The 11,260-nt window shown below is 32.4% G+C and overlaps 1 protein-coding gene across 9 annotated transcripts in view; it reads right to left on the bottom strand.

Moving 5' to 3' along the window:
- The window catches only part of ADGRL2 (adhesion G protein-coupled receptor L2), a 212,078-nt gene that overhangs the window by 22,931 nt on the left and 177,887 nt on the right, over positions 1 to 11,260 (bottom strand). For all 9 annotated transcript variants that reach the window (XM_059925141.1, XM_059925150.1, XM_059925126.1 and 6 more), the window contains exons 10-13: positions 2,977 to 3,102; positions 2,502 to 2,707; positions 1,236 to 1,409; positions 75 to 284 (exon numbers count right to left, since the gene is read on the bottom strand). In XM_059925141.1, the coding sequence (XP_059781124.1) occupies positions 75 to 284; positions 1,236 to 1,409; positions 2,502 to 2,707; positions 2,977 to 3,102 (716 nt within the window). The remainder of the gene's footprint in view (positions 1 to 74; positions 285 to 1,235; positions 1,410 to 2,501; positions 2,708 to 2,976; positions 3,103 to 11,260) is intronic.

The raw sequence follows: 11,260 nt of genomic DNA, 5'->3' as shown, positions 1-11,260 counted from the left end.
CAGCATATGTGGATACACCTGTTATAATAATAATTCTCAGAGATCCAAGGTCAATAAACGGAAGGAGTACTTACCATGTATTTTGTCTTATCAATGCCTATTAGGAAAATAAATTCAGCAATGAAAAGGTTGATACAAAGGTTCTTGTGAATAGTATTACGGTCACTCTGTAGACCATGGAAAAAGCAGAAGGTGAAGATGCAGATAGCCAGACAAACAAGGGAAATGACAATTCCCACCCAGGTGATGACTGTAAGAAGTAATTCGTGAACTCCATCTTTGTACTGAAAATAAAAAAAATGAGGAACTTTAGTATTCCTGCATTACATTAACTAAAGGTAAGATAGGTTTCACATGTGATAGCTCAACTTTTAATACTAAACTCTGAATATTCATGTGTGTTCAAACGGGGCTCAATACTAAAAAAAATTTACCATCATATAACAGAGTTCAATATTATCTTATTGATTTTTATATTCAAAGAATGATCTATGAAAGATTTTACCTAGAAAACAATGACCAAAATATTACTTACATAAACATATAGAAAACATTTTACAATAGATTAAAGACTACTTAGTTATTTCAAAATAATTGGCATTTTAATGACTTGCCAGGCTAACAAGTAGTCAAATTTTAAGTTTTAATTTTCTCCTTGAGTTTTTATATTTTATATATATATATATACTAAAAGTTAAGCACATAATAGATCTGAGAGCTTTCATGTTATAGTTCTTAAATATTTTTATCTCCTGGCTTATGTTCTCTTAATCACAAGAAGAAATGAATACTAAGAAATATTCCGGAAGCCATTCTGATCTTTCGAAATCTGCAGTCTTGTACAGTGTGCAAAGTCGTTAGGAAATTTAAAACAAAAGTTTGAAATGATATTCAAACATTCAAGATGGTGAGGGCGTGTTAAACTTTAGAGCCCTCTGTCTCTTTCGTATAACCTATTGCTGTTCATTTTTTAAATCCCTGACCACCTCTTCCTGACACCTGCCCAAAGGGGAAAAACTTAGAACGAGTCTATAAAGCACATGATTTTGAGATGTAGCAATAAATACAGTGCCAAGACTTCCTAAAATATATGGACAATGTAGAAGCAATTAGAAATCCACATTACTTTGTTTGCTTTTTAGTTACGATAAACACCCAAAGAAGGGACTATTACACAAGCTGTTTTGAATCTCTGAGGTTTTTCTCTGCTACTAATTAGAAGTGCAAATACTTACTGCAATTTCCCTGTGGGCCATGAGAATTGCAAAATTGGTTAGGTGGCTGCACGCACACGTTGTACGAGTTTTATTAGTGTCAACCAGCTTGCAGCCCTGGGTAGACCAATATCCCATCATAGTTCTCTCTGAGTAGTTCCAGAAGGAGCAGTTTGCATTGAAATAATTGTCAGGCTGGGAAATAAAATGACAAGATAAAATTAGGATTTTACACTCTAAGATGGCAATAGCAATTGTTTAATATGTGTAAAAGTAATTTAGATTAAACTTTTCATGTTTCGGACTATAAAGTTTTTCATCAGCAGAACTGCAGACTATGTATACAAGGCAGATATCTAACTTAAAAGGGGCTTTATAGTCCAAAACACTCTAAAGTGTACTCTAAATTACCAAAGACCCATTTTACACAATTACAACTTCCATCTTATGATTTTACATACTGATGGTACATCAGAATCATTTTTTTTTTTTTTTCTTTTCTGACAAGATTAAAGCCATGAATTTGTTCTGGGAAAATTCTGTAAGGACCAAGTGTTTTAAAATCTATTTTGTTTGGGGCCCATTTTTGCTCTAAATGACCCAATAGGGACAATTTGAATCCTGTAGTTAGTATGTCAAGCTCTTAAGAGAGTGAAGCAACTGCAGAAGACATAAGAAGAGAACAGCCACACAAATGTATTCACAAATGAATTCTGGAGATTCACGTGGCTATCTATGGGCACTTATTCTCTCTACTATAACAACAGCCAAATTCTGCAGACAATCTTCCAACACAGTGTTTTTAGCTACCAACTTGCATTCTAAGGCACAGCAGAGGAATTGCATCTCTTCAATTCTATATTTTTAAAAACACAGGGCTTGGTAACAATTGTGTTTATATGATCTGTAAAACAAACAAACAAACCAAAAAGACCTGCCATACTAAAAAGGCAGTGCTATCATGCTGCTAAGGTAACAGTTAATTTTCATTCTAAAACAAATTATAGTCATTTACATTTTCCTGTTGATTACTGAATTAGCTTTCGTTAAGAATACACTTAAATTCTAATAATCACTGAACCAGTCTCATTTAATTTTATGTTCACAGACTTAAATAAACTTGTGTCTCTGACCTAGTCCAACATTTGAAATTCAAATGGGAAGGTCTTTTCTTTCCTCTCTGCCTTTTCCCCATTCCCCCTCTCTCTATCTCTAGCATGTTAGTTTTGCTTTCCTTCCTCACTGGTTTTATAACCTTCCACTACTTCATTAGCATACATAACTTACATCAATGTGTGGTAGGGTAAAAAGCACAGGATCTGTCAAGTATACTCGGCTGGATTCTTTATTGATTGAAACTGAAATGACATGGGAATTCACTGCAATGGTGCTATTTCGACCGATAAAGTCAGCACCCAGTTTTATGGTTGCATTTTCTGTACTAAGGAACTGTCCCAGACTCCGGTAAATGATGAACACCAACTTTGCAAGACCTAGGAAGGTAAAAAGTCATATGTCTTTACAGAAAATATGCTTATGAATAAGATAAGATACAATAAAATAAGAATAAAATGAAACAAATCCTTATGGAATCTTTATTCAGATTAAGTTTACTGGGAAAGAGAAGGCATTACTTTAAATCTGCTTTTAAATGCTAAGCTGTATTTGTTATACTAGGAGTCAAACGCTCAGCATTTTAGAATTAATAGGTTTAACTGAACAAAAACCCTATCAATTTTTAAAAGACTTTGTTCCATCTTACCATTCCTGCTGTTCTGTTTGACGGTATTCGCAGAGAGTTGGATTGAACTGCCTGCCCCTTTGATGCCCAGAGGAAATTTGAAGTCTTGGACCTGTCCTTCTGTACTGAGCACTGCAACTTCCAGAACTGGATGAAGCAAAAGATAAAGGAGGGGGAAAATGGGGTATTCTCTAAATTCAACTACAAAGAGGCAAATGATAATTGCAAAGAAACCACTGTTTTCTTTTTTTTCTACGTAAAAAACTTTAGTGTTCAAGTACAACAAAATAATGAAAAAACAACTTATTCTAAGAGGTCTTCAACTTTACTACTCTAAAAATTTTGGTGTAAGCATTTTAACATTTTCTTCATAGTTTTATATCTTTTGTCAACTAATTCCAGTCTTTTAGCCTATGAATATGAAGTGTCTGATTTATAGTACACGACTATCAAAGTTTCATTTAAATCATTAAGTTAAACAAAAATATTTCAAAATGATTTTTGACTCTATGTTAAGTAATTTTCAATGACCATCACTTGGTAATGGTAAAACAAAATACGAAGTATAAATGTGAATGCCTTTATTGCATGTAGACATCTAGTTCTATGTATATAACATATTTTAATACATAAGATTACATAGGTCAATTTTGCAGTAATAGGTCTTCTCTAGTTTCTAAAAGTAGGAAGCCCAGCACAGCATTATTTAAGAGAAAATGTCTGGCATTATGTTCAAACTTCCCATTAATTCTCACTAGTAATGATCAATTTTTACATATTCAAGTTGGGCAAAATAGGACCTGTGGGCCAAATCTGGCCTGCCACTTGTTTGGGTAAATTAAGTTTTACTGGGACACAGCCATGATTACCCATTAACATATTGTCTATGGCTGTTAAGTATTTGCAGCTTAGACCACATGGCCTGCAAAGCTTAAAATGTGTACTACTTGGACTTTTATAGAAAATGTTTGCCAACCACTGCAGTATAATCCAAAGTTCAAAAATTCAAATGAAGTAGCAACACTGGAAAACATGTAAGAAAAACAAGACAATACATAAACATTAAGAACATGTATGTGATCAACAAAACCAATGTTGTTTAACTTTGTTTAAAAAATATAATAGTAACATCTTCAACATAAATGCTGTCTACTGTAACTCCAATAAAGACTGCAATACTTTATATCAGCATATTATTTAAAAGAATGAAAAAGTATCAGTTTCCACTGAAGTAAACTATTTCATATTAGTAATTAGAATGTGCCATTTATTGATGAAATGAGAGGAACTGGATGAAAATTTTTCATTTCAGTATTTGAATTTTAAAAAGTAACACATAATTCAATAAATACAGTCCATACATTTTTCTCTGAATTTCACCCTCTCTGATGGCATATACCCTTGAATAGCTATTTATATACTTAGACAAACATGTGTATAAGTGTTGTATGTGCCATGTGTGCGCGCACGCACGCACACACAGAGTATGATGAATTCACCCACTCTCTTTTTAGCAAAATGGACTCATACCATTACAGAGTAACTCTTGGATGCTATTTTTAAAAAATCTTTCTCAACTTTGTTTTGCAAAATACATATAGATTCAGCTGTAAATATGAAATCATAACATTGGAAATTTTTATAAGCTATGAGACCACATGTCAAGCACCTGAAATATAAGTTTATAATGAGAGTTATATAACTCCTAGAATTTTATCAGCTGCAGAAGCTGGTAGAGATACTTTGCTTAGAAAGATTAAGCAGGTGGGTATGTGGATGATCACCTGTCCTCATAACAGATTCCATGTCCGTGGGTAGTGGGTGAAGGGAATGAGTGACAAAAATATAAATCTAATATATACCCCTCTCTTCTTCACACTAAAAGGGGTTCTCAATTATTAATTATTCTTAAAACAAGACAGAAGATAGGGTAAAAAAAGGAAACCCTTTAAGTTTTCAGTAAATGTTCCAAATATAGATATACATGTACAAAGACTTAATTTCATTCAACAAATATTTACTTATCAAACTTCAATTTCATTCAATAAATATTTACTTATTAAAGTTTAAAATCATGTCCATAGTAAAAAATTCATAATTTGAATTTTTAAAAACAGGATCATTAATAGAGATCTTAGTAGAGATGCAACAATCAACTTTATACTATAAATAAATAGACAAAAGGGAAAATCTTCTAGAAACATAAAACTGACTTAAATAAATAGAAACCCCAATACTTTATGACCATTTAAGAAAATGAACTCATGGTTAAATATATACTGAATCTTTAACAAACTGCTCCAGTGAATGTAAGGGAATGTTTTTCAACTCATTTCACAAGACTAATATATACTCTCAATGCATAAAACAGTAAAAGGAGAGAAATTATAGGATACCCTCACTTATTTAAAGTATGTAAAAATAGTTAATAAATTATATATACACTTGAAATATAATATCCTGAACAAATTGAGTTTAACTCAAAAAGGCATATGGAAATTAATGCATTAGAAAATATATTAATGTCTTTAACCAAATTATGAAATTAAATAAGAAAAATATTAACAAAGAATTCAACAAATTTCAACACTCATTCAGTATAAAAAATCTTTATGAAACAATAAGAATAAAAGAAAAATTCCTTGCCTAGATAAAGGTTTTGTTATCAGGTAATGGTTATGTATCCAAACCTACAGAAAAAAATGATGCAAAACTCTACAAGCAATTTTTTCTAAGTCAGGATCACCCCTATCACAAGTTTTATTTAGCACTGTACTGAAGGACCTAGCTAAGGCAGTAATTCAAGAAAAATAAAAGGTACAAAGACTGGGAGGAAAAAGCAATGTGTTAATTATTTATAGAAAATATACTTAACTACGTAGTAATGGGAGGGAGACTCTATACTATCAGAAGGAAAATAATTTAGCAAGGCTGCAATCAGCAAAATCAACTGTACACCAATCAGCAAACAATTGGAATATGTAATTTTTAAAAAATACTATTCACAATAAAAATTAGTGTATGTTTCCTAGGAATAAGCCTAATTGAAAAAGTACAAGACATTATTGGGAAAAATACAGAACTTTCTTAGAAAACCTAACAGATGGAGAATTCTATCATGGTTCAATCTGGGAGAACTCAACAGATAAATCTGTGACACTTCTTTCAAAATCTATCTACAAACTCAGTCTAATTCTAATAAAAATTCCAACAAGATTTTTTTGAGCATGTGGAACTTGACAAGACGATTTTAAAATGCACATGGAAGAGACATGCCAAAAAGCAGCCAAGAGGAATCCGATTCCTCAAGGAGCAGGGTTGAAAGAACTCACCAGATATTAATATTATTGAAACAAAAACAAAAGCAACAATGTAAAACAGACACTCCCAACATGTACAGAAACTTGATATATGACAGAGATATCTTTACAAACCACTGGGGACAGGAATGGCTTATGCACTGAAAGTGCTGAAACAACTGTTTATCTATATAGAAAAAAATGAAATTAGTTCCCTCATTAATACTATAAACAAAATAAATTTCAGGTTGGATTAAAAACATAAATGTAAAAAGGCAAAGCTTTATCACTTCTAAAGAAAGTATAAAATCTCTATCACTGCAAAGTAGAGAAAAATTTCTTGAGCAGGGGACCAAAAAACCCAAAAAAACACTATATTTTTTAAACAAGGTCCCAAAAGTATCAATCCTAAAAGAAAAGATTGATGATTTGAGTTCATTATTCCGTAAAACAAAAGATTAATAAACAAGGTAAAAAAGAGAAGGCACAGACAGAATAAACATTTGCAAACTATATAATCTTCAAAGAATTAGTTTCCAGAATGCATTACCTACAGAGAAAGAGATAGACAGGAAAAAATTGTGGACAAGAAATTCACAGGAGAGAAAATTAAAATACCCAATAAATGCATTAAGTAATCAGGGAACTGCAAATAATGTGATCAATTCAAATCTATTAGAATGACAAAATTTATGTCAATAATAAAGTGTTGTCAAAGAGAGTGATGGGGAACAATGATATTACTGGTGAGAATGTAAATTGGTAAAACAACATTAGAAAGCAATTTGGCAGTATTTAGTAAAGTTAAACACGGGCATGCTCTATCACTCAAAAACTATTTCTAGGTTGTGTGTGTGTGTGTGTGTGCGCGCACACACATATATCTTGAAAGCTACAAATGTATGAGTAAGAGGCATACAAAAACTTTCACCACAGTTTTCACAATATCAGCAAAAAAGTGTAAGCCACTAAAATATCTATCACAGGCATAGTTAAATAATTGTGCATTCTTAGAGCAAATGAATGAACTAGAGATGCACATATCAAAGTGCATAAATATGAAAAATATAATGGTGAGGAAAAATTATACAATTACATTTATAGTGTGAAATCATTAACATTAAAGACATGAAAAATAATAGTTAAATGTACATACCTGTAGAGCAAAAATAAATAAATAAGAGCTTACTAATGCTAACAAAGTAAGAATGATGGTTACCCCCTTCTTCATCTGATCAGGAAGGAGGGGACCCAGGGGATTTCCAGATTATATATACCTATTTCTTTTCCCCAAAACCTGAAGCAAATATGGTAAAATGCTAAGATGTGGCTCAGTGGGTGATTGCTACACAGATGTTTATGATTTTCTCTATACTTTTGTATAGTTGACATAATATATATATGCTTTGTTCAACGGATTTCCTGAAAGTGAACACACTTGATTCATAGGAGAGCCACCCAGAGCCCCACTCACAGCCAGTGCTGAAGGTAGGATTTTAATATGTTTCTCTGTCCTTCTGTTTGTCAAAATCATCACTGAGCAGTGGCTGCAGTGAGATGAAAGGGGAAGAAAAGTAATACAGTGTAAAATGGAAAAACTAGGACCTCTGCCAGCAGACCGGCAGTGTACTAGGTTCCATCAGCCTGAGTCCTGGGTAAAAGCAACATGGAGCCAACTGAAGATGGTAGGGAGCAAAGTAAAGCTAAGCCTCAGGTGACATGGAGTAAAGCAGTCATAAACTTTGTTGTTGAGAGCTACTGTGACTTTAGGGTTTTTGTTACTGCAATATAACTAAGCTTAAATTGAGGTATACAATCAAGCTGGCTGCTAAGCCCATTGGGAAAATAAATGATAGGGAATTTTATTATGCTGGATTAGGCTGATAATAACTAAACCACATAATCAATCTTAAGATCACAAAGAAAGACAATCAAACATTATGTGCTTCTTTTCATAAGCTGCCAACAGAAAGTATTAGGGGGGTGGGATTTAAACCTGAGGTTATTAGACCAGCCAAAGAACCTCGAAGGGTAGAAGGAAAACTCTTCCTTTCCAGAAAGAGCAATGCATTAGTCAAATGTACAACATGAACTTGTTTGTATCCTGCTTAAACAAATTAGATATTAACAAATTTACAAAAATCAAATAATTGAAATCCCCTTTTTATCTTTCCTGTTTTTGATAATTTTTTAAAGTATGACAATGGCTTGGTTTTTTTTAAAGTCTAAGATAGATATTAAAGTATTTATAGTAATAATATAATATTAGGGTTTGCTTTAATTATACAATGGTGAGAGGAATAAGTGAAACAGGATTGGCTAGATGTTGTTGAAGCTGGGTAGTGAGGATTTTTTAATCAAAGTTAAAAACTTTTGCTTCTCTCAAGATATCATTAAGAAATTAGAATGAAAAGTCACATGCTGAGGGACTATATGTTCAGAATACATATATGAGACAAAAGATTTGTATCAGGAATATATAAATAATCTTTATAATCCAATAATAAAACAAAGAACTCAAAATGGGCAAAATCAGATACTTCACAAAAAGATATATGAAGGGCCAATAAGCACATGAAAAGTTGGAACAGTTTTCAGCAAAACATAACTTTGCAACCATACAAATGCAAAATAAAACCAAAATGAGATTCCACTACAAACCACTAAAACGACTAAAATTTAAAAAGACATTTGAGAAGATAATTGTAAATGCTGGTGAGGATGTGAAGCAACTAGAACTCTAATTGCTGTTAGGAATATAAAATGGTACAACCACTTGGGAAAACAGCAGCTTTATTAATAACAGTCAAAAAGTGGGAACGACCTAAATGTACAAATAGATAAACAAATAGTGTTGTGTCCTTATAATGGAAATTCAGCAATAAAAAGGACCGAATTACTGATGTTGGCACCAACATAGATGAATCTCAATAACATTATACTGTGTAAAAGAGGCCAGATCAAAAAGAGTATATAGTCTATGATTCCATTCAACTGAAGGTCTAGAAAAAGCAAAACTAAACTATAGTGACATAAAACAGATCAGTGGTTGCCTGGGGCTGGGGGTATAACAAGACTGGCTGACAAAGATTATAAAGGACCCTCTTGAGGTGGCTGAAATACTGACCATGCTGTTGGTTAAACGGGTGTACATTTGTCAAATTTCATCAAAGAGTACCATTAAAACAGCTGCTCTTATTGTATATAAATTATACCTCAAAGTTGATTTTAAAAAGCTATAATCAGGTATAATTATACCATTTTACGAGGTCACGTATAAAGGTAAATCATATAATCAAGTGAAAATAAGGATTCAAGGAGAAACCACTAAGGAGGAGCATCAAATTGTCTTAATAATCAAAGATACTGTATCCACACCCTAAATTTAGATAAGAACATAAAGTGAAGACATAAAGGGATAATGGGCTATTTTAGTTCTCACGTCTAAAAAGAGAACAAGTCCTAGGAAAACGTTGAATCTTGAATGTCATATTAAATTATGGATATTATTTTTCACAAAATTGTGAAATAAAAGACATGGAAATATATTGGAATATGTAAAATGACCTTCATATCGATAATTCTTGAGTAATAAATACATGCATACATTAAGTTCAGGGCATTATTTTTGAGAAGGCAGTAAAATGTGTACTACACACTATGAGAATCTCTACCCACAATGTTCTTTCTTTAATTAAAAAATTTTAAAAAACCAGTGTAAAGGATAAACATTTAGAACTCTGAAAAACACAAGTATCAGGGAAAAAATATTCCTGGCCACTCTCAAACTGAGATAAAAATATCTCAGACATATAATAATAGCGTGTTCTGCATACGTGAAGCCGATGGGAGCAGAGGATGTTGACCTGGCCTATCAAAATTTCTTCTCACTCTTGGTAGGAGCTTACATGGGAAATTTTATGTTTTTTGGTTGTTTTTAAAATAGCCTTCAGAAGATTTAGAAAACAAATTGAGGTCACAACACAACACTTCAAACGATACTTTTTATGACTTATCTTCTGAGACAATCAAGTCCACACTCCTTTACCTTACAGGTACGTCCCTGGAAACATTTGAGAAGAATTGTTTAATGCGTATGTTAGGAATTTTATTAGACTACTAAATAGATTAACCTCAAAATAACAAAAGCTTTAGACATAAAAGAGGAGCTTTATTCATTTTCTATTCCTACTAAGCTATGGTAGAATATCACTTTCCGTACGACTGGTCTCCCACATTAAAGCAGGCCAAATTATTTTGATTTCACTTAACTTAAAGTTATTAAGTTATTTGTCATTTCAAAACCTCATAAAGTAAATAAAAACATGATTTTAATATATCTTTTTTTCTAAAAACTCAGTTATTTAAAATAAACTTAAGGCTTTGAATTTAAATCCAGGTATCATAATCTGATTGATGTCTATTTCTCCTATACACCTTGCTTCTCTGTATTTTTAAATAAAAGTCTCATAAGTAGGTAGGCACAATAAGGCAATAAGATATGGCATTCCAGATAGCAAAACTTCATTCAGTATCTGCTGCTCCAATGCACTCTTTCAATGGAAGAGTAGTAGTCTGTGTTCCCTTTGGGGTTTTTTTACATTTATGCTTTGGAAACTTTTTTACTTTACTAAGGGATACTAAAACTTCATCCGAGCTCAACCCCACTGAATAACAATTCTAAATCAGTCAAGCCTAAATTAATATAATTTCTGTACTTACAGTAGTACTTCTTTCAAATACCATCAAAAGTGAATTCCTACCTCTCGCTGCCAGCATTTAAATTCTAAATGATGCTTCAAAACTATCTGCAGCTATTTTACAATCTATAAAGCATGGATATTCTGCTCTATGGGTGATGTAGTTCACTGACCACATTTTCACCTGAAAGCAGCTCTGTTTAATATAAACGTTTGGCTCAAATATCTGCGTGCCTAAAATATTTGGGAGAACGCATTCCAGAAAGTAATCTAACCTCATTAGGAACGTATTGTATAAAATGGAAA

The sequence above is a fragment of the Balaenoptera ricei genome, chromosome 1 (assembly GCF_028023285.1).
Source record: "Balaenoptera ricei isolate mBalRic1 chromosome 1, mBalRic1.hap2, whole genome shotgun sequence".
NCBI lineage: Eukaryota > Metazoa > Chordata > Mammalia > Artiodactyla > Balaenopteridae > Balaenoptera > Balaenoptera ricei.
The sequence above is the reverse complement of the archived record's forward strand: the minus strand, read 5'-3'. Positions and strand labels throughout refer to the sequence as shown.